At 39.1% G+C, this 24,697-nt stretch overlaps 1 protein-coding gene across 1 annotated transcript in view; it reads right to left on the bottom strand.

Annotated features, from left to right (window-relative positions):
- LOC122654648 (CLIP-associated protein) overlaps positions 1 to 23,863 on the bottom strand; it is a 56,517-nt gene extending 32,654 nt beyond the window's left edge. Inside the window, exons 1-7 of the mRNA XM_043848844.1 lie at positions 23,336 to 23,863; positions 22,054 to 22,209; positions 21,875 to 21,937; positions 11,598 to 11,666; positions 11,264 to 11,429; positions 4,005 to 4,163; positions 3,108 to 3,205 (exon numbers count right to left, since the gene is read on the bottom strand). Of these exons, the coding sequence (XP_043704779.1) occupies positions 3,108 to 3,205; positions 4,005 to 4,163; positions 11,264 to 11,429; positions 11,598 to 11,666; positions 21,875 to 21,937; positions 22,054 to 22,209; positions 23,336 to 23,668 (1,044 nt within the window). The 5' untranslated portion in view covers positions 23,669 to 23,863. The remainder of the gene's footprint in view (positions 1 to 3,107; positions 3,206 to 4,004; positions 4,164 to 11,263; positions 11,430 to 11,597; positions 11,667 to 21,874; positions 21,938 to 22,053; positions 22,210 to 23,335) is intronic.
- Positions 23,864 to 24,697: the final 834 nt, after the last annotated feature.

Raw genomic sequence — 24,697 nt, 5'->3', positions numbered from 1 at the left:
TCTCTCTTTCCCTCTTCGATTTCTTCTTCCTGTCTTCGATTTCTTCTTCCCTCTTCGATTTCTTCTTTCCCTCTTCAATTTCTTTCGATTTCTTCTTTCCCTCTTCGATTTCTTCTTCCTGTCTTCTTTCCTTCTTCGATTTCTTCTTCATGTCTTCTTTCCCTCTTCGATTTCTTTCGATTTTTTCTTTCCCTCTTCGATTTCTGAATTTTCTTCTTAAAACTTGAGAAACAATAGAGAAAAAATAAAACATGGCTTGAGTATACATCTATTAACACATTAAAAATAGAGAAAATAAAAAATAAAACATGGTCGACATGTGCCATGGCGAGCGACATGTCGATATATCGACGTGACACCCCTCCACCGACTTGGATCGCCGTGACAACTATGGTTTCATGTTACTGTTCTGTTGCTATTGCTGAATCTGGTTATAATTTCTGTTATGTTTTAGGCTTGAACTTGCATCGATTTCAGAAATCCTACTCTTAGTATACTTCAAATTCTGATTTCAGTTCTGTTTGATCATTATCTGCATGTTAGTACACTCTCTTAAGTCTGATCTAAAGTTCTCAAGTCTGCCCATCGAATGCTGCAACTTTCCAGCTCTCCTACTTCTAGTAGGACTGCTCCATAAATGTGAATTTGACCATCAAATTATAATCACGCTTTGCAGAAATATTCGACACTAAAACCTAGGGGTCAGAAAACTAAGGGGACACCCAACAAGGCACCTAGGCAACCAAGGCACCCATCCAAAAAAATAAAAATGCACCTGTAGATAAATGGAAGTTTTGGAACCCTTTTGGTAAGTAACAGGATTAAGGACGAAACAAGTTCAGAAAAGAGAGGGCAAAACAAAAACAAATTATGAAGCAAGGGCTATTCTGGAATTCTATGTTCAGACTATGGATAAGATAGAAACAAAATTCATAAAAGGAGTTTGGTGTAACTATGAGAACTGCTGGGAATACTTGTAAATAGTAGAGGTTGATTGTCTTCAACCTAACGATTAAACCACAAGGGTGGATAGAGGATTTGCTTGCCACTGCTACAGCTTCTCAAGCCAAACTTCAGTTGATATGAAATTTCAGAAGCAACTTCCAGTACTCCTACAAGGAATCAGCGAAAGGTCCAAAATCAGGTAAATAATTAACTTTTCAGTTTTCTGCAACTGGGTCTGGCGGAAATTACTGGACCAGACCTGGACTCCGCACTGAATCTTGCAATAAAGAGATCTGTTGGAACTCAAACTGACCAGTTTAAATCGATTCCTGGGTAAGAACCAGCCCACCAAATTTCAGATCCAAGGAGTTTCGAACTCAGTTTCTGAGGGCTGCAGTCACCGCCCAAAACAGAGAATTGATTGATGAGAAGCGAAGGAGAAGAGACGAGAAGAGACAAGAAGAGAGGAAGAAGAAAGAAGAACAGAAGGAAATAGAAGAAACAAAAAGGAGGATTCACACCAGAATCAGGAGAGAAATCAAATGAGACGGGACAACTCATGACCCGCGCGAAAATTCCACTCTATTTAATATATTCAACTCTAATCACATTGTAGGGTTTCATGCATATATAAAGATAAAAACTCCAACTTACAGAAATAGAACTCAATTAGGAAACTAACACTAAAACAGGATTCCTAAGTATATACTTCCCCAATATAAAATAAAATAAAATAAAATATTACAATATCATTCCCTACCAAACCTTATTGGACCAAAAGCCTGGTTCAGGTCCAATTTGCCTTGGTCTGGGCTTCCATATCGGATCATGCCGGTCCAGCCATGATAATGCTACTGCATCATCTGCTTTTTTATTTTTATATTATATGAAATTGATTTTTACTCTATAAACTAACCTTCTTATTGGTTTGTGTACAGGATTATGAAGCACTGCAATACATGGGATCATGTTATCATGCTGTATAAGAAAATGAAAAACAAAAAGTGAGGAAGAGAGTGACGCTATTCACACTTCAACTTCACCCTCATCGAGATAGTCTCCGGCATCCATTCTTCTTCTTCAAGATGTTTTTCTCTTCCTCTTTTTTTTTCCTTCTTAATTTTTCCCTTCTCTGTTTCATCGTCACTGTTCCCCCCCCCCCCTCTCTCCTTCGCATTTCCTTTTGGAAGCCATGTGTTGCTAATTAAGCATTGGTTGCATACTTACATTCCCTGTATTTCAGTGCATCTATATATTTCCAGGTGATGGTTATGTATTTCCAGTTGTTAGTTGTTACATTACCCAAACTTTAGGCTGTCTGACTTTGTTCATCACAAAACCTGCAATCTGTAATGCCCTATACATGATTTTTTGGTTCGTAATATCAAGTTCTGCCAAGTTAGAATTCGCTTACAAGTAACAACAAAACATTATTTTCCTGCATATGTCTTGCTTGAAATGTGTTATAGTGCCAGTGTTTTCCTGCATGTCCTGCTTAAAATTATCTTCAAGGAATCATTGAACTGGAAATGTGTCAATGGCAGCTCTTGTCCATCCCCTGTTCAAGCAACCACTCTTAGCGCACTTAGGATGCCTAGGCAATGCCTAGATGAGAGCATTGTCATCCTTGGGTCGCCTAGATGCCTTGACAACCACTCTCAATTGATTAGAATTCCTGTCACCGATCTCCAACCAAACCCAGATTTTCTCTGCCAATAGAAAAAGGAAGGTTCATGTATGAAGGACTTGGATGTTTTTCTGCTAGACATTACTAGTTGCTGCATGTCTCTAACGAAAGACACTTTTAAGTATAGTGCCTCACTCAAGTTCATTAATAAAATTTTCCTGCTTCTAATTTCTTGGGGGGAAAGGAATCTTCACAAAGACATATTAAGCATAATTTGCCAACAGACATAATAGTTCAACATTTTCAACCATGTGAAATATCAGCGGTGGTTCATTTCAAGAAGAATTGCAGATGAATATCATACTATTACTTGAAGAATTTGCCCAAAATGTGCAGATTATACTTCTAGAGAACAATATACAAGAATCACTATCTATTGATATTTGATTGGAAAGGTTTCATCATAATTTATTTTTTCTAAGAACAGGTATGAAAATAGAGAATAACTCTTCAAAAAGTAAAATTGCCAGCACACCTGCTTTACTATGCTAGATCTCCGGTCAGATAACTGAGTGCACAGAGGTGCAACAAGCTGCTTCAAGAGTGTGAGAAAACTAGGGTAATCAGTAGCACCTGATTAAAAATAAATAACATAATCAGTATCATTAATATCTGTCCTTACTCTACCACCAAACCTTCACTTAATTTAATCAAAGTAATTTCAGTGCTACCAACAGCCAGTAGGAAGAGCTCAAAACAGGACAAGTATGAGCAGAAGTGACCCATTAAAAAAAAAGTATATAGCAGGAAGAACTGAATTAAAGAAAATATGATGATAGTCAGGCCAGCGAGCTCATCCACTCTTGGACTTGATCTTTGTTCTGTAAAGATCCCTTGTTCAACTAGCAGATAGCTACATGGATCTTTGTTTTGTAAAGATCCCTTGTTCAACTAGCAGATAGCTACACGGCCCCGCAATAGGTTTGTTTGATTCATAAGGTGGCCTGAGTTTACATTCTGTTTTTCCTTAAGATCACTACAGTTGTCATCAGCAGTTATATTTGTAGTTGGACAGGCTCCATAGGACCAGCTAGTGAACCCAACCAAGATGTGGCTCTAGACAGCAGGGCTGAGAACAACAAAATTGCAGACCTGGCTAAGTTCAGATCTATCCAATCCCACTGACATGTATCCAGGTGCTTGGCACCTGAATAACAGATCACACCTGCACAATTCAGGCTCAGAGGACTGCATGAAGCTGGGCAAGGCTCAAGGTGGGCGGTCATCTTGGAATGATCCTCGCCTTACCCATGAGCCATAGAGGTGGACTCATCTTTTGTTTTCTCCTTCTGACTAATATTGTTCAATTTCTTCAACAATTGCTCTCAATAACTTAACTGGAGAAAGAACAAAGAGTAAGTTCACTACAAACCTCCAAAGACAAGGCCCTCAAGTCTCTGCATGGCAGCAATGCGGACAGACCAATCTTTATCTGGTACAAGAGTTGATGCTATCTTCTCAATTTCCCGGATAAGCTCCTTTTCTGAGTATACTTTAACAGGTTCTACAGGTTTTTCTGTGACATCACCTTCTACACACCCACAAATAAAAAAAAGGAGAATGTGAGATTCAACAGGCACCCAACAATGACATTAATATAGAGAGAAGGAATCATGCATAACAAAGAGCACCTACAAAATAATCTTCTAAAAGGATCATCTTAATAAGATTACTAAGACAGGCTTTAATGAAACAGAAGTCCAAAGCAAAACACAAAAATAAATGACAACAGGTTCTTTGCACAAGCCGCATAAGAAGGCCTTCTTATGTGGTCCACCTGATTGGGTCATGTATAAGGGTGATATGGCAACTCTCACAGTTGGATAGATAACGCAGGGCCTGGATTGCCCCATATTTCAAATTTTAGAGCCAAATTCAACCATAGGTCTTCCAACCTTGGTCGACTTGGGCGCCTTGGACGCCTTGTTCGCCTAGTTGGTGTCGCCTTGAATTTTGACCCTCTTCACCACCTTGGGTCGCCTAACCGCCGTGACAACTATGACCCTGGTCAGTATAGATGTTGTTTTTCATGAAGCTCTCTCCTATTATCCGATTGCCCATCTTCAGTGGGAGAATTCCAGTGAAGATGCGTGAATTGAAGCTCCAATATATAACCAGCCTAACCCCACTTCTCCTGCTCCTCCCATACCTTCTAACGAAGAAAAAGAGGGTCTTACACCGGGGGAGCACTTAGATACTGGTAATGATGATGATGAAAATCCTATTCAGGGGGAGTAGACTCCAATTCAGAAAGAAAGATTTTCAGAGGAGAATAATGACTCCAACCTCAAAACCTACCAGAGAGGATATTCCAAACACAAGCAGCCTCCATCCACTGTAGCAATACCCATCCAATTGCCGGCTCTGAATCCAGGTCATCCTCCCACTCCAAGTAACATCCCTTCTCCTGAATTACCTATTGCTCATCGCAAAGGTACTAGGACCTGTACTCAGCATCCTATATCCCATGTTGTCTCTTATGACTCCCTTTCTCCATCTTTTAGTACTTTTGTTTCTTCTCTTTCTTCTTTTCGTATTCCCTAGAATTGGCAAGAAGCTTTTACAGATGGAAAGTGGAAGGCTGCAATGATGGAAGAAATGAAAGCCAAAATAATGATACATGGGAGCTTGTGGTTCTTCCTCCAGGGAAAATGCCAGTTGGATGTAAATGGGTGTTTATGGTGAAACAGAAGGTAGATGGCACTGTAGATCGATATAAAGCATGATTGGTGGCAAAAGGGTTTACTCAGACCTATGGGATCAACTACCATGAGTCATTTGCACCGGTTGCAAAACTAAACACCGTCAGAGCGCTACTATCCTGTGCAGTAAATCTGGGATGGGATTTACAACAGTTAGATATGAAGAATGCCTTCCACCATGGAGAGCTTGAAGAGGAAGTATATATGGATATTCCACCGGGTTTCTCATGTGATAAGACCAGCGGCAAGGTATGTAAGTTGAAGCGTGCACTATATGGGCTGCAGCAATCACCCTGTGCATGGTTTGGGAGATTTCACAAAGCTATGATTTCTGTGGGATATAAGCAGAGTAATGCTGATCACAATCTGTTTATAAAAGGGTAAATTACCGATCACCCCCTGGTTTTTGAAAAAACTCAAATCACCCCCTAGTTTAGACCCCAAAATGACAAATTAGTCCCTAACGTTAGTTTTATGCTGTTAAGTGATGATGTCAGCCAGTTAAATAAATTTAAACCCCTAAACTACCCTTAACAATGTATAGTTACTATTTTACCCTTGAAATCTAAAAATCCCAAAACACAATTTAGGTTTTCTTCCCAAGGATTTAAATCTCGGACCATATCGTATCGACTCGGCCGACACGTCTCGGTATCGGTCGTGGTCAATACGATACAGACCGAGACGTATCTTTTTTTTTTAAATGCAAATGTCTTGACTATATCAAGACGTATCACGAGACGCGATACGATACGTCGTATCGATTAAAAATGTTAGATTTTTTAAAAATGTTATTTTATTATATTTAAAAAACGAACATACGTGATCGACGACGATTGTTACTTAAAACCCACATGTCCATTTCATTTCTGAAAACCAGAAAGTCAAATTTTGAACAAGCTGGCGGAAAAAACCTCTTTCCAGCTTTGAGAAACCCTTCAAAAAACACATTTGAACTTGGTTTTTGGGTAAGATTTGTTGAGGGCTTTCAATCCTTTGCCAAAAACAACCCTAAAGCTGGTGAAATCACATCATTTGGTGCATCTAACAGCCCACATTTGAAATCAAAAGCTGTTCTTGAAGGGAAAGGTAAGTTTTTTGAAAAAAACTTGATTCTTTTGCTTAAATCTTTGATTTTTGGTATGTTTTTTGGTATGAATCAAAGGGAATATGTTAAACTAACATAGAAATTGCATTCTTTGTATACATTTACAAAGATTTGACTTCAAATCCATGTTTCTTTGGCATTTTTTACCCAAAACCGAAAATTCCTTCTTTAAAATGATTTTTTTTTAATTTTCTTCTTAAATTTAAAACAAATGCTAATGTATATAGTATATGTAGTACATTATGTATAGATCTATGACATCCCAACAAGATTATACATTTACCCTAAAATCTGTATTTTTTTAATTTTTTGGGTATTTTCTGAATTTATAAAATACTTTAAAAAATGTCAAAAATCATGATTTTTCCATCTATACTCTTTCATTATAGTTTGATAAAATGTATAATTGGCTGAAATAGAAGAGAAGAGTAAGATTCATCTATGTAATACATTATGTCATTTTTTTTTCATTATTTGAAAAATTAAATAATGTGTAACTAGTTGTAGAAAATATAAAAATGTTTAAATATTGTTTAGGGCAACTTTGCTAGGTAGTAAATACATGAAAATGATGCAATGCATGACATGCATCATAAATTCATAATGTCTATCTATACTTGTATAAATTATTGATGTGTGGATTTGAATATTGTTTAATATATATCTTATATAGTTATCTACTTTTGTTTGGTATTTAGGACGATGCCGCGACAACAAGACATTGGGTGGTCTTATTGTACCAAGAGATATGCATGATATATAATTGCTTGTTTATATTGTTTTTTGTGTCCAAAAGTGTATTTTCATGTGTATTTTGATCATTTTCATGCGTTCCTGCACCGATCGATACGTATCTCCGATATGATACGATACGTCTCTTAAAATCGCCTGACCGATACGATACCCGATACCGATACTTAAATCCTTGTTTCTTCCTCTCGTCTTCTTCATCTCCCCACCGTTGCGCCGTTGCCGTCACGCCACCATCTTCCCCCACCCCCACCTACAACCCCCTTCCTCTCCCTCTCTCGGGTTGTCATCGCATTGTTCCGGGGAAGTACCTGACTATTGATCCCAACAGCCGTGTGGTAATGATTGCTGCTTGCGAGAAGCAGAAGTTCATTTACATTTTGAACAGGGATACTGTTGCGAGGCTGACCATTTCTTCACCTTTAGAAGCCCATAAGTCTCACACCATTGTGTATTCCGTTTGCAGTGTTGATTGCGGTTTTGATAACCCCATTTTTGCTTCGATTAGAACCCCCAAATCCTTAAATGGATAATGGGAAAATAAAAATTAGGCGAGATGGGCAGCTAAGTGTTTGTTTGTCAAGGGTTTGTGATACGAGAACCTCCCCATCAAGTTTCTGATGCTTTGATCTTTCATAAAGATGAAATAGATGAGGTTTAATGAAATTTTTAAGTCTCTTTATATAAGTGATGTAACAACATAAGAAGAGAGTTGAAGAATTGCAAGCTGCTGCATAAGTGGAAACCCTAGAATGGTTATAGGTTATTTCTTTGATTCTTTTCTCTATTTGGGTTTCTTTGTTTCCCTCCTTTCATTCTCTGCTACTGGATCTTTCTTATTCTCCCCTCTTGAGCATGCCAGATTATCTATTTGAGTATAATCTGTTTCTTTCCCTTGAATCAATTTGTATGTTTCGGCATAACAAATCATCAATAGCTTATACTTTCTTTAGAGTGCATGTCATAGTTGGGGACTGGTTTCCATAATATCAGATGGTGACTTCTTAGATTCTAGGGGGATTTAATCTTCTGCGTGTGGCAGCCCTCAAATCATCAATTCTCTCTTGATTTGTTATGCCGAAACATACAAATTTTATTTTTGGTTCACAGAATCGATGAGGCTAGTTCAGAGAGAAAGGGTCAAAAACAAAATACAAGAAAATTTTCCTCTACAGAAACAATCAATCACCATTTTCCTGCTACGGATTGCTGTTTAATTCTTCCGAAGATGGCCACTGCAAGTGCTGCCGTGAAAGTGGGATCTTTGGATAAAGAAGAATCCATATGTTCAAGAAGAGAGATCGTTTTCCTTAGAATATTCCAGGAGTTTTTGCCTTCTGGGAATTTGGGTTCAAGGGTGGTCGGGTGAACCGGCGGTAATGGTGGGTGGCGGTGGTGGTGGTGGTGGGGGTGGCTGCGACGGTGGTGGTTGTAGCAGTGGTGGTGATTTGGGATATGATTAAAAATATAAAAATTGGTATCCTAAATATAATTTAAAAACTTTGGGTATCTAAAGTGCATTTTCTACAAACGTTGGGTACCTCAAATGTCATTGTTTATCTTATTTTGGTTGAGGTTAAATGTGCCATTTCACTTTTTGGTTTGATTTTAGTTAACACCGTTACTTTAGAGGGGGACGGATGAGTTTTTTCAAAAACCAGGGGGTGATCTGAGTTTCGATTGAAAACTAGAGGGTGATCAGTAATTTACCCTTTATAAAAAGGAATGGTGATAAAATAGCCATTCTCATAGTCTATGTGGATGACATTGTGGTGACCGGGAATGATAGTGATGAGATCAGCAAGTTGAAGACTTTCCTTGGCCGAGAATTTGAAATAAAAGATCTGGGAAAACTAAAGTACTTTCTAGGGATAGAAGTTGCTCGATCCTCGAAGAGTGTTTTTTTCTCTCAAAGGAAGTATATCCTAGATTTATTATTGGAGACTGGGATGTCAGGGTGTCATCCTTCTGATACACTTATAGAAGCTACTACACGGCTCAAGGAAAAGGAGGGTAACCCGGTTGACAATGGTCGCTATCAGAGATTGGTCGAAAAGCTTATTTACCTATCTCATACACGGCTAGACATAGCCATTGCCGTGAGTATGGTAAGTCAGTTCATGCATGACCCTTATTCCTCTCACATGGATGCTGTTTTTCAAATTCTCCGTTACTTGAAGCCAGCTCCGGGAAAAGGAATTCTTTTGTCTCCTCATGGCCATCTACAAGTTGAAGCATATACTGATGCTGATTGGGCTGGATCTTCTAATAGAAAGTTCATCTCCGGCTATTGCTCATTTGTAGGTGGAAATCTCGTCACATGGCGTAGTAAAAAGCAAAACGTAGTGGCAAGGTTTAGTGCTGAAGCAGAGTTTCGAGCTATGACACTTGGCATTTGTGAGCTGTTATGGCTTAGAGGTCTATTGCAAGATCTTGGTGCTCTTGTCCGTCTTCCCATGATGTTGTATTATGATAACAAGGCTGCCATTAGCATTGCTCACAATCCTGTTCAACATGATCGTACCAAGCATGTGGAGGTTGATAGGCACTTTATCAAAGAGAAGTTGAAAGAAGGGCTAGTCTGTGTTACTTTTGTAAAGTCTTCTGACCAATTGGTTGATGTGTTCACTAAGGGGTTAAGTGGAAAAGTCTTTCATCCTATTTTAGTCAAGTTGAGCATGTTCAATATTTATGCTCCAACTTGAGGGGGGAGTGTTAAAACTGTGTATTTCTACCCAATAGGGGTATTTTAGTCTTTTCCCATATAGCCGATTCCTAGTTAGTATTCCTAACTGGAATCGGCAATGGGGGTTTTCCTAGTTTAAGTCTGAATATGTGCAACTCTTTTTCAATATAAATAAAGGGCTTGGTGATCCTATTGATCACTCAAGCATTCAGTTCTAAGGCTGTTAACAATAACTCCACATCCCACCACCAGAATCTGCTGGGTTTTGGAGCACAGAACCACACCACCTATCCCTCTACTCGATCCCAATTCTGGCCTATTCTGCTGGCTGGATTGCCCTACACCACTAACCTTCCATTTTCATTCTCAACTTCCATCTCCAATTCTGTCCATCAGAACTGAACCAAACTTGCAGCAAAGCTTCTCACATCAAGGTCTACACTCGATCTTCATTGGGAGCCAATTACAGTGCTGGTTTGTGAGATATTCCATAACCTTCTATTTTGGAGTTCTTTTCATATCTCAGCATCCAACCATCAGAATTCGATGAAATTTGGAGCATAGGCTCCCCTCACTTACTACTACACTCGATCCAAGTTGGGTTGCATTCCCATGGCTGGTTTGGCTTAATTTCCTAAACCTTCTAATTCTGCCTTTGTTTCTAATTTGGATTTGTGGGTATACTTGGGGCTAAATTAACCCTAATTTAGTCTACATTACCCTCTCATCAATTTTCACCTCCTCATTATCCGTCCTAGTGTAACCAATGTTACACATCACATACTCCGTCTTCATTCTACTTATCTTAAAACCTTTTGTTTCTAGATCTCCATAACTCCAACTTGGAGTTAAGCATACACCAAGGAACCTCGACTTGAATGTCTCTAGTTAAATCCATTATTTACCAGAGACAAGCACACTATGACATGAAACAAAAGCACTTGAAATTTGTTTTAGCTTAACACCTGGGAGATCAACCATAAAAGCACTTCTAGTTGATGGGCAAGTTTAGACTGCAACAAAATTTAAGCCTTCCAAATACCACCAGCTCCAGCGCAAGGATGATAAAGTTAACATATACAGAAATGGGATCCAAGAGACATGAATTGAGGTTTCTCAGGTGCACAAGCAAAATCCTAGTCAACGACACATCAACTATTCTGGAACAGTACACATTTTTATCATCTACAAGATCAACTATACTGTCCCCAACTTAAAGAAATGGATCACAATTTGATATTGGATCGAAGTAAACTAGGACAGGACAAGCTGCAATTGCAGACACTTTAACATCACACAGAAAAATAGCTGCAACAAGAAGTCGGCTACACAGGTTAAAAACTAAAATAAGATAGTCCAAAACATTTGGATACAAAGCAGCAAACCTCCAGAAAGAGACATCACATGCGTGGAACTCTTAGTCTTTGGACTGCTCTTTTTCTGGTTAAGACTAGCAGGCTTCATTTCAGAAGCAGCAAAATGACCTGCAAGGCCATCTGAAGAGCGAATCTTTGGCTCAATTCTCTCCAGTCTGGCATTAATGTCTTTAATCTGCAGTTCATTAATGCAATTTAATAACACAAACTGAGTAATGCTTACAAATTTGCATAGATGATATTCTTTCTATTAAAAAAGCAAATAATAGAATACTTTGCAGAGTTAAAAAAGTCCAAGAACCTAGAACATATATTGCGAAAGGGTCAACAGTTAGATGATCACCATGGATGTAGGAAGATGATGGCGTTGCAGTTCATCCCGAAATGGTGAACCAACCTGTGTATACATTTCCTGCAAAGAGAACGATCAATATAAATTCAATGACGGGTCAAACTCACTTGATTAAAAATCAAATTTTTTTTTTTTTCTTTTGTGTACTTGCAAAGCATTAATTAAAGAAAACAAATCTGAACCAATAATCTTTATTAAAATACTTTAAAAACTGAACCAATAATATTTATTACAATATTTTAAAAATTGAACCAATAATGTTTATAAAAATACTTTAAAGACTAAGCAAAGTACAGGACTTTAAACGACCATAAACCTCAGATTCTACACAAATGAAAGAGTAAGCATTATAGACCGGTATAAAGCAACATTTAGATTTAATCGTTCAGATCTGCATTCACTTAATTTCATGTACAGAATTAAAAGATGCACGTGAAAATGGAGCACCACTGTAATTCAAAACACAATCTCAAACAAGCTGTAGTGGCCCAAGTGAAAATGTCAAAATTTCTTTCTTTACCCCCTTTCTATCATTTCCTTCATTATGTAAGGCCAGATATCAACTCCGTGAGGCGGTCTCTATCTTCTAAAGTTGAAACTGTATTTTTAATGGTTACTACAAAAGTAGTTCATTTAATGTTATAGCAGAAAAATACCCCGAGGGAAGAAAATTTCCTATATTAAATTATTCACCAAAAAAAAAAAAAACCTCTACCCAAAAATTTTGACAAAAGAATCAACAGCACCATCTGCCTCCATTGGATTGTAACAAGATCATACCCATCCTCAAACTAACCACCCCCCCCCTGACAAGAAACAATTTATTTGCTCAGCCAAATGATCACAGTTTTTATTTACCAATCTCAGCATCCAAGTGAATAAGCAATTAAACCAGGTTGCAAGAGCTCAAATGAATCAAACTAGCTAGTGTATTTGGTATATCTTCAGTGGTATTAGAAAAAGTTAAACAACCTTCACCAGACTAAAGAAGATATACCCAACTATTTTTACTCCAAAAAGAGTACTTTTAATTTTAGAGTCTGAAACTCCTACCTGACACTAGTATGCCTTAATTACCTCTATATCTATCATGTCTACAATATCCCTAATCTAGCCAAGAATAGAGCGACCATCAAAGCTGTACACTAATATTCCTTCTCAGGTTTCTCCCATAGAACATCACAAACACTTAATTGCTTCTTCTTCTTTTTTCTTTCTTTCTGTTTTTTTCTTTTTTTTGATAAAGAAGATATATGAAAAAAGTAAACTGAAATAGCACAAGGACAGTCTGAGATAGTAAAATTTAATATTGATACATGCTACTATATCTACCTTCTCAATAATCAAGGAGATCCAAGATGTTCAAATTCTAAATACCTTGAGAAAAGAAAACCCAGCAACAACATCCACATCACATGGGGATTCCATGATAAAAATCAACCAGATCTCTAGAAATTCCTCTAAAACCTTCTAAATTCAGGAAATTATGAAAGCCACCCCTACTGTTTCCAGGAGAAAAAGATAAATGTACTCTCACCCGAGTGATCAAGTAATATACTCAATGAACTAGCAAGTATCTGACTTTGAAACCAAACCAGGTGACAATGACTATTTCCCTCCAAAAGATGCCAAAGCCGCTTCCGTAGCAAAACTAGGGCGATACTTATTTATATTCCTCATGACACATCCCAAACAGCTGACCTAACCACTTGCTGTGGTGTGATCAAGTAATAAAATGAACACAATGAACTAGTAAGCATCTGACTTTGAAATCAAACCAGGCCACAGTGGTGATTTCCCTCTAGAAGATGCCAAAGCCACTTCCCTATCAAAGCTAGGGTGATACTTCTTTAGATTCCTCATGACACAACCCAAAAAAAAAATCTGACCTACCTACTTGCTTTGCTGTGGAGAATCATTCTGATCAGCCAAGTGAAACTTCTTTTCCCTCACTTGCTCCATGAGTGGTCCCTCTGAATCTTTTCCAAAGCCAGAAGAAGATGAAATAAATTGAGTCTAGCTAAACTAAATTTGATAATAGTAAATATTCCCCAAGACACAGGACTTATTTTCACACTTTCTATAAGCTTCTAAAAGCACTAAGCATTATAATCCATTATGCTCTCTGACCAAACGCTAATGCCTGAAGAAGCACCAAGGTACACTATTAGAAATCTTGCTGCCTAGTAGCCAAGTTTCCTACCGCAATCCTCAAACAGAGAGTTGTTTTGTCAATCCCAACAACTTAAGGTTTCCTAAACTGAAACTAATGGCTAATATAACAAAAGTTCAAACAAGTTCAGAATCTAACGTGATGGCTGTTAGCTGAATCACATAATGTAATACACAGGAGAGATAAGAGATTTCACAACCACAAAAATCATCAACAACCTAAGATGTGATTTCACCAGGTATCAAGTGGTAAAGGCGAAAGGGGTTTCAAGCAACAAACCATGCTTGGACCCAGTGACCAACAGCATGGAATATGCTTATTCAGATTCTCAGAAACTAACATATATCATACCAATCAATTTAACTCCATCTAATCTGAACTGTCATATAAGAAATTATAACGGACTGAGGAATAGTATTACAGAATTTGTTGAATTGAATAAAGTGCTCAAAAGAACTAAATAACTACGCACAGGTTGTACTTTCAGGCCTGTCATGAGTTTCATGAACCAAGTGGGATTCTTCAAGTGTTAGAGTTCATGTAATAAGGGTACTTTGAGTACTGTATTATGATGTTGTATGGTACTTTTACTTTTTTACCTTTTTACCTCCCTTGGCTATCTGATATTAGCATGGGGGTAGGTATGTAATTTCCCTTATGAGGCTAAGTGAATCATTATAGGGGAGAGAAATCTATTCCCCTCCCACAAGTCATTACCGCCAACTTCTCTTCTCCTTCTCATTTTCATCTTCCTCTCTTCTTCTCTTGTGCTCTTGCAACTTTTAGATTTCAACTTGGTATCAGAGCCTCCAGTTTTGGTTTGAGAGTCATGCTACAAGTTCTTCGCATTCCCTTTCTTCGGAACCCTAGGTTACAAAGGGTTCCAAGGAAGAGGCTGCCATATGAGAATTTTGAAGAAATCGTGAGATAACTCTTGGATGAAGACTATAGAAGCACCAAGAAAAGATCTCATGCAAAGATGTGGCTGTTTGGAGCTCAAATCAATAAAGGGCAGAAAAAGCAAGGTTACTGTCAGCCCTGTGCATGAGCCTCTCTCACATCTGGCATCCGTTATAGGTGGGACAGGGCTCGTTTGAATCGCCCAAGGGTCCTCTCCAACCCCCCATGGTCTCGGATACTAAAGCAGGGAGACAGGACAATCTTTGAGTATTATAACACTGTTATTGGTCTTTGGGAGGAGTACGATCATTATAGGAACCTCCAACTATCCAACCCAGAAAAGGAAGCAAAGTTACATCGAACACTTGAGAAGGAAGATGTCCTGATTCTCCTTGGTGGGCTGAACCCAGAATGTGAACCAATTCGCGTACAATTTTTGGGGTGGTCACCTCTTCCCCCTTTAGATGAAGTCTGTAGCTACTTGCAAAATGAGGAGACCCGGCGAGTGGCCATGGAAACATCATCCCTTAAGCGATCTGCTCGTACCTCTAGCTCCCACAGAGATTGGTGAGGTGGAGGAAGAGGCCAAGGGCCACATCATGGGGAAGATAAAGATACGTTTTGCTCATCCGTACATGTACATACAAGAAAGAATCCTCCCTACTCCCATTGGGAGATGTTCGCGCACAAGCACAAGAGAGACTTCCAGTATGCCACCATTGCCATGTTTGTTCCATTCCTGTTGGTTAATGGATCGCTTTCGAAACTCAGATGCGCCAAGGGTTTGGTATTGGGTCCCCCGGCGCTACATACTTTGATTGGTTTAGAAGGTCAAAAGAGAGACAATTGTCGCATATGATCGAACTTCCGCGAGTTCAAGTTCAGTCATACAGCATTCCTGCACTTCACCGACCTTCTCCAGCAAGCATATAAAAAAGCAAGGAAGGAGAGTGTCACATGCCAACGTTAGACTTGAAAAAGTACGCCACAGCGTCAGATGAGACCACTATGGGAAATCTGGGTGGTGCGGATCCCGAGGTTTAAGAACCGTTTAGGATTCGCTTATGGGTCACACAAAGAGTAGGGGGTTCAAATTTAAAGATTGATGGCAAAACTATTTATTAAGTGAAGTTTTAAAAAGGGATGGCAGAATTGTAATTAAATGGAATCTTAATGGGTAAATAAGGTGAACTCGAAGAGAGGGTAGAATTGAATTACTATTTAAAGAATAAGGGTAATCTAGGAATTAAAACGAAATAAGGACCTAACAAGGGCTAAGAATAATAGAGGAGGGTATCATGGCAAATACCATTAACAAATTGTCAAAACAGCAAAAGGAGAAGTCGTCTTCTACCTCTGGACGCAACAGTGAGGCAGAAGACACCACGGCTTCGAGTCGAAGAACTCCATCGATAGGCTCCGGTTTGTCCCATGATTTCAAGGGGAAGTCGATATTGAAGATCTCTATCAAATGCACATCATTATCAGCCCAAGTATTAAACCAGAAAGGTATTTGATGTCTGAAACTGCAACTGGCGGTAACTTGCAGAACCAGTGAGAAGCCCTAGTGTATTCTCACAGGAGGAGTCTTAGGGTCATAAAGCATACATTTTTATAATTGGTACGGAGCTACTCGAGGTTTTTGTTTGTGTTTTCAGGTTTTAGGTGAATTCTTGTGAAAATGGAGCAAATGATGCTAAAGAGGTGTTTGGCAGTAGCCGAAAGTGCCCAGGAGTCGAGAAAATCAAGTTTGGATTGAGCACTGAAAGAATCACGCCAATAAGTTAAATTTGAACGTGATTACAGTGGGCCCCTTAGCATAATTCTGAGGTGTTAATAGTATGGATGCGTAGCCCATCGAGTCAGCTTCGCAACGGTTCAAACGGCACCTGATTTCGAGCTGAAACAAAGAAGTTACGGCCGTTTCCGTAACGACGCGCGAAAATGGCATGCCACTGTTTTCAATTTTTATGGCAGGGGTTTGTTTGTAATTATCGAAAATCGGCCAGGGACAAAGTAAAGCGGAAGTTCGGATTCGAGAGGCTTTACCACAATTATCAGAAGTTATCTTTCCTGTTAGCCGAAAGATTCCATTTGGAAGGCTCTGGAGCAGTCCAACTTCAACTTGAGATATCTTGGGCTCCCGAACTCCAAATTGGACGAAATTTGGGTCTATTTTGGGTGATTTTTCGCAAGGAATGCAATAGTGAGGCCTATATAAGCACCCCATGCTCCACGTTTTTTGAAGGACAGAATGGGTATTTTATTTATTGTGAGTGGAATCCTAGTCATCACCCTTCTTCTCTCTCTCCTCCAACTTTCCAAAGGCACTTTTGGAATTGTACCATGGATAGATTTCTTTTGAAAAATATTCTCTCATCCATGAAAGGTTGAAAAGTCAAAGATACCTTGATCTCATTGCTTGGAGAAGACACCTACAAAGACAATGAAGCACAAGAATAAAAATAGAAAGTCACTTTTTGGAAAATAGAAGGTTTATGTAGCTAAGATTTTTATCTCTCCCTCTTTCGATTTTTCTCTTTTTTCTTGGGATTCAAGTAATGTAAAGGAGGAAGGAGAAGAGAATATATACTCTTCTCTTAGGGAATATTTCTCCTACCTCTGCCCTCTTCTCCTCTTCCCCCTATAAATACCCCATGGTTCTCTCTTGTAAACTTGTTCAATTAATTAGTGAAATTTTTTCTTTTCTTCTTCTAGTTTTTGGCTTTCTAAGTTCTAGTTTGATTTCATGCTTTCAATTCCATAGTTGTAATGCTTTTGATTCATGCTTTAATTTTATGTCTTCAATATGGTTGTAATAACTTTAGTTTAGTTTCAAGCTTTCTAGTCTAGGCTTCTAAATTCTAGTGAGAAGATTTAGAAGACTTGGAAGAGGAAGCCATGGTAGGAGTATTCAAGTGTTCAAGCTTCTTCAACTACATTCATGCAAGGCCTAATTAGTTCATGCACTTTCAACTTTGGTAGAAGGGAGTATCAATTTCTTATTTTTATTTTTATGTTCTTCTTCTTCTTCTTCTTAACCTCTTAATTCTTCTAGTTTATAATTTCTTCTTCTTATTCTCTACCTCTTTCTTCTTCTATTAGTTTTATTTTATTAGTATTTTCATCTCCATTAATCCCTCCATTCTATTAGGAATTTTCATTCTCCATTATTTTTATTTTCATTCCCATTCTCTATCTCTCTAATTCAATCATGCTTTTAGGATTTTATTTTTTATGCACTATTATCATCATGCATTATGTTAGGATTTTAATTTAATTATTTTTGTTTTAATTTCAGATTTGGTAGCGCCATTTCAAGTGTGAGAAGCAAGAAATTTCAATCCGGTTCAAGCACCTTCGGGTTTTATATCTCTAATTTCTTAGTCTCATTCTCCCTCTCTAATCTCTTTCTTTTGTTTTTTTTTAGGTGGTTGTGATGTGTGGCTGCGATTTATTCCTTCCAATCCGCGTTAGTATTGATAGGTTAGATGCTTGTGAGTTAGGACGCATTAATTTAATTATCATTAGTTTACTCCACCACTTTAATTAATTTGGTTCACTTTGCATTGCTTTTAAGTGAGTAAAATACAGTGGCGTACATCTCCTTGAGTTCGACCCGTAGCTACAATTGATCCGTACACTTGCGGTTATTATTTCTTGCAAACAGGAAGCTACAACATACACCGTGATGGTTGAGACTAAACCTATGCAGTATCCATCTAGACTACAAGGCAGACCACAGCTCCCTTACATAAGAGGATATTGCAGCATTTTGACAAGTTATGCCACCGTTGGGTAGCTCTTCTTCCACACCCACAGTGCCAGATAGGGCTGCAACAAAGTCGGGTTGGGCCGGGCTCTTTAAAACCCTAGCCTAACCTTGAGTGCCCTTAGTTGGGCCCAGGCCCTCCCTGACCCTGATTCAGGGCCTAAATACCTTGACCCTAACCCTGACCCTGACGGGCCAAGCCTAGCCCAAGCCCGCCCTAATTGGCCCTGGCCCTGCAATAATTAAATTAAAATTACAAGACAAAGGATGTGAGAGAGGAGGCTTGAACCCAAGACCTTTTGGTACCTACTGGATTTTGCACAATACAAACTGCCAAGTGCGCTAAGTACTTGATATACATATAATACCTTTTATTTTTTAATAAATAAAGAAATTTCTTCAAGGCCAAAATCAGGGTCGGGCTGACCCGAGGTCTCAACCCTGACCCAACCCTACCCTGACTCAGGGCTAGGAATTTCTGGCCCTAACCCGCCCTCAGGGTCAAAAATCTTAGCCCAGGCCCTGTTCGGGCTCAGGGCGGGTTCGGGCCGACAGGGCCAAACTTGCAGCCCTAGTGCTAGATTCTTCAGCTTCAGCCTTGGAGGTCTCTACATCCGCTCATTCCACTGCCTCTCCGTGGGGAATTGACTCTGAAGCCACTAATCATATGACTGGTATTCTCAACATTATGATTCATATTCTGTCTGCACTGGTAGGAATAAGGTTGGGGTCATTGGTGGTTCCCTTTCCTCTATTTCTAGTAAGGGTAGTATCCGAGTTACTTATTCTATTTCCCTTGACTTTATTCTTCATGTTCCTAACTTTGACACTAATCTGTTATCAATAAGCCACTTACCCAAATCCTTGAATTGTTGTGTCACCTTCTTTCATTGTCTTTTCCAAGATTTGGTGACAAAAAAGATTATTGGCAATGGACGTAAGGAGAAAGGGCTATACCTTCTTAAACCAAGAACATCCTATTTGCCTACAGTCCAACCCTTTGTGTATGGGTGCAATGACAACAATATTGTAGATTTTGTAATGCTTTGGCATCAACGTTTAGGCCATCCTTCTTTTGGTGTTATGAAAAAATAGTTACCACACTTGTTTTCTTCTATTTCTTCTTCTAATGTATTTCAGTATGAACCATGTTCGTTGGCTAAACATTGACGTTCCTCTTATCCTTACCACGACAATAGATCTATTGTTCCTTTTCATATTATGCATTCTAATGTTTGGGGACCTACCCCCACCACTTCTTTATTTGGCTATCGCTATTTTGTCTCATTTGTTAATTATTTGTTCCTGCACCAACTGCACTTTTTTGATGAAAAACACAAGTGATGTATGATACCTTCACAAATTTCTATCAAATGATTTGTACTCAATTTGATAGTTCATGTATGGTGGAATCCAAAACTTTTACCGATAATGGCATTGTCCATCAGCTTGCTAGGGTTGACACACCCCAACAGAATGGGGTAGCTGAACAGAAAAATCCCTCATTTATTTGATATGCATGTCCCTAAGATATTTTGGTCTGATGCTCTTCTTACCACTGCCTTCTTAAGAAACCATATGCCCTCTAGTATCCCTAGGAGCCTACAATTTGGTATGCATGTCCCTAAGAACTTTTGGTCTGATGCTCTTCTTACCACTGCCTTCTTAAGAAACCACATGCCCTCTAGTATCCTTGGTTCCAAATCTTCTTAAAAAATTGTGTCTCCGCAAGCTTTTGCTTTCTCTCTTCAATCCCAAGGTATTTGGGTGTGTTTAATATGTGCCTATTAATAAATCTGCTTGGACTAAACTTGATCCTAAGGTCCTCAAATATAATTTTCTTGGGTATGCCCCCTCTAACAAGGGGTAAGGGCTATAAGTACTACCAGCCTACCATCCATCCTCCCGAAGGCGGCTTCCCTCCAAAGGTGTCACATTTTTTGAAAATGTGCCTTTCTTTACTCCTCGTCTGCACCCTCCTAAGGGGAGGATAATGGCAGTGAAGAGCCTGTTGTTGACACCCTTTTTCCTTCCCCCTTTGCCTATTCCTCTGTTTCTGCTTGATATGGGGAAACACAAGAAGGTAATGTTATTAATGTATTAGATCATTCAAGAGGAGCAAGTAATGAGGAGTTCTGGTGTACAAAAGAAAGGGAAAGAAGACCTGCCAAGAGTCCTCTTTGGATCCACATCCCAAGCTTCACCTTCCTCAGTCAGGTACCTCTTTCCCTTCCTTCTGAGTTAGATCTTCTCATTGCTATCCCAAAGGGAAAGAGAGCTTGTTACTAATCCTATAGCCAAGTTTGGTTCCTATGATGCTACCTCTTCTACAAGTGTTGCCTTCTTCGTTGCTCTTTCCTCTACTCCCATCCCCAAGAATCTCAGTAAGGCATGTATGACCTAAAGTGGAAGGAAGCCATGTATGAGGAATGATGGCTCTTGAGAAGAACTGTACTTGGACGCTGGTTGATTTTCCCAAGGGGAGAGTTCCAATTGGATGTAGATGGGTCTACTCGATCAAGTACCGATCAGATGGCACTGTTAAGTGTACTATGATTCTTATTACATTGTGCGTACACTAGCAAACTTGGGTTAATAACCACAAATACCATTTTGAGGTTTTTTTTTTTGTGTGTGTGTGTTTAAAATAGTTCATACATTGTGTTTAGAATGTCAAAAATGGGCTGTATAGAAAAAACCAGAGCAAAAAAAGCACTTCTACGCCTTGAAACCACCAACTCGAGTTGGCTGGAAACAAATCCCTGGTTCCAACCGGTTTTGACATTGGTCGAAACCGAGTTCTTGAACCTTGGTTAGAGTTCATGTAATAAGTACTTTGGGTAGTGTGTTATTAAGTTGTAATATTGTATTGTGCTATTACTTTTTTACCTTTTTACCTCCCTTGGCTATCTTATGTTAGCATGGGGGATAGGTGCGTAATTTCATTTATGAGTCTATGTGAATCAATATCCATTGTCTCTCTTCTCCATTCTTCTCTCTTCTCTTGTTCTCTTGCAACCTTTAGATTTCAACTTCAAGCCCAATCCATTTCCAACCTTATTAGCTAAAAATGAAAAGAGTTTACAACTTTGTTGCGTTTTTTACTGCATAGATGTATGCAGTGAGTACCAGATCCAATTTATGATGTAATTCTAGCGTAATATTCTTATAAATTTTTAAATCCTCCTCTTAGTATTGTATTGCTTCCAAGTTCCATATATTTGCAAACTGGGGGGAGATCACTTGGAACTATTGTACACCTTAACTGTAAGTTAAATTCAGAATGAGAGTCAAGAAAATACACCTGAGAACTAGAAACTATCATGTAATGAATCATTATGTATCAACCATGAAATTTCCCAGAAATTAATACTGAAAGAATTCAGTTCATGAAGACCCAACAAACAAACAAGTTCTACTGACCTCAATACACAAAATAGCCGCTTCCCTAACACCAGGATTTGAATCAGTCAACATCTGCAAAATCTGAGAGTGCAAAAGCTAAGTATCACCAGGTAAAATAAATGCTAGCAGCAGTAAAATGATGTGAGAAAGCAATCAGTTATGGATCCAAGTAGTGGGTAGAGGCCGTAGAGGCATACTGGAGGAAGCATAGCCCGCTGAAGGGGTAGCTCAGTTGAAGCAAAAAGACCAATAGCCGACGTTACAGTCCGTGCAAACTCCTCCCGGACTCTCCAGCTCTTGTGCGTCCAGGCATAAGACCCAGCTCTTTCAACAATGATGGTTGGGGAAGAAACCTGCATTATATATAATCATCAGCCATTATGAGTTCCATGGTTAAGAACACTACAACCATGTTTATAGTTAAAAGTAAGATCAATCATAATCTGAGTATATGAGGGAATTTAAAACAGACAATAAATATCAAAACAAAAAAACCAAAAAAAAATTCTCCAAAAAGAAGTAAAAGATGCAAAAATCCTAGTAATAGAAGCAAAAGATGACACAAAGTAAACTATAAACTCATCCTAAAGTATTGTATAACTATAAATAAGCAACTTATGAGTGATAAGAGAGAGAGAGAGAGAGAGAGAGAATGAGTGAGAGATGTCACCTGCTGTCCAACCCCATAACCTCTACAATAATCGAAATTTAAAAAGAAAGAAATGAACAACGAGGCAACAGGAAAATAATAGCATTCTGAGAAAGTTTCATAATTCCTGAAAAGCTAAAATGTGTAAATTCATCATCGAAGACTACATATCCATAAAATAGGAATTTCAGATACTCAGGATGATAAGCAGAGAAACAAAAATTCACTACTCTTAGAGGTATATCCACCTGATTAGGAAAACAAGGTAATTATTAATGCGAGGGAATTTCTCTCTATTTTGGAGGCTTTTATTGATTGGCAAACTCTCTGGATGATGAGCTTGCTAGGGGAAAGATTAACAGAGATTCCTTGTATGAGGGGATTTATCCTATCATGTAGTCCCCCCACCGACCCAACTTTTTTTTTTATTTTTCTTCAGGCTTCCCTACTGCTACCTCTCTAGAGTGCTTCTTTTTGTTGTTTATGTTTCTTTTTTTCATTTCAATAAAAGTTCTGGATATCTATCCCCAAAAAAAATACGACAAACAGGGGGGGGGGGGGGGGAGAACAGCACAGTTGCAGTTAAAAAAATTCTTCGAATCCAATTGTCATCTGTGTCTTCCAATTACAACACTATTTACACTCGTCATGAGATCAAAGCCTCGGTATAATCATCTCAAAAGAAAATTTCATAAACTAAATTAAAATTGACACCGACCAAATGGATCAAATTCACACGAATGAACCCAAATCCGATTCCGCCACACAAGGATTTCACTTAAAATAGAAGTGATAATCAGAATTCATTCGAATACACACAAAAACTTTACCTCCATGAGAGTAAGTAGCAACCTTCTCGCAGCATCTCGAACAGGCTGCTTCCCATCGCCCAATCTCTCAACCACAGCCGGCACAAGAGCATTGAAATGCAACTTCAAATGCTCACCAGAAAGCACAGCAGCAGAGGCTATGGCTTGAAGAGCCCCCTGAGAAACCTTGAAGTTGTTATCTTTGAATAGATCCAAACAACAGTCGACAAGCGAAGAGACCTCTGCCGACGACAAACTCTTTCTAGAAGCTTCAAGAAACTGGTACAACCGTTCCACCCCCGCCATTCTCTCCTTAGTGTCCTTAGAACGAGAAATTTCCAAAGCCTCCTCCATTGCTGGGGAGGAACAGATTCGACTAGGGTTTTCCGATCTGGTGAACAAACTGTAGATCTGCTCTAGATTTAGAGGATTTGCGTCGCTAAATTTGGCGAAAGAGGGTTAAATTTTGTAGCGGAGGCTCTGTGGGAGAGTAAGAGAGGGAGGGAGAACGGTGAGAGAAACGCGAGGGTGGAGAGAGAGAGAGAGTGTGTGTGTGTGTGTGTCAGTAAGGGAAGAGTGAAAGTCGGGGAAAGTAAAAAATTGGTCGAAACATTGCTGGATCGACGGAGGAGACGATATATCCATCTGGTACGGGTAGTTATGAGATTACCAGTCATTTGCAAGTAATTTACGGGATTATGCCATTGTCTACGCTTTGTAGCCCGGTACGCTTTAGCTATTTCCTTTTTTAAAATTCACGGTAAATGATATTGGACACCCCGTTATGTGATGGGCTGCATGCCCGAGCACTGCGAGCCGTTGGATGATATACTATAAATCATATCGCGCTATGGAGGACCCAAATTCCAGTACAGACTTTGTGTAACTCGCGATACATATATGTCAATCTAATGATTAACATTTTGAATTTGGGTCTTCTATAGTGCGACATGGTTTGTAGCGCACCATTCGACAGCCCGTAGTGTTTGGGCACATAACCTAACATACAAGCAAGGTGTTGGGCTACGTGCCCAAGCACTGTAGACCGTTGAATGTGTACTACACTCCCTGTCGCACTACAGGGGAGCCCAAGGCATCTAAACTGTTTATTTTGAATCCAGTTGGGAGATTGTCATTAGTTGGTGATAAATTTACACTAGAGGGATCGATCGTAGAAGATGAGGTGGCTAACTGATGCTGGTTTGGCTTTTATTGTTAGGTGGGTTGTTGCCGTGGAGGGCGAGCCAACTCGTAAGCCAAAAGGAGGCAAAGGTCATGTCTTATTTTATTATTTTTTAGGTCGAAAGGCCAAGGTCGTGTCATGAGTTGTTTTTTTTCTTTCTGGTAGAAGGTCGTGTCATGAGTCAGGAGTCAGGACTCATG

The sequence above is a fragment of the Telopea speciosissima genome, chromosome 3 (genome assembly GCF_018873765.1).
Source record: "Telopea speciosissima isolate NSW1024214 ecotype Mountain lineage chromosome 3, Tspe_v1, whole genome shotgun sequence".
Lineage (NCBI taxonomy): Eukaryota > Viridiplantae > Streptophyta > Magnoliopsida > Proteales > Proteaceae > Telopea > Telopea speciosissima.
Note: the sequence above shows the minus strand (reverse complement) of the source record. Positions and strands in the feature narration are given on the sequence as shown.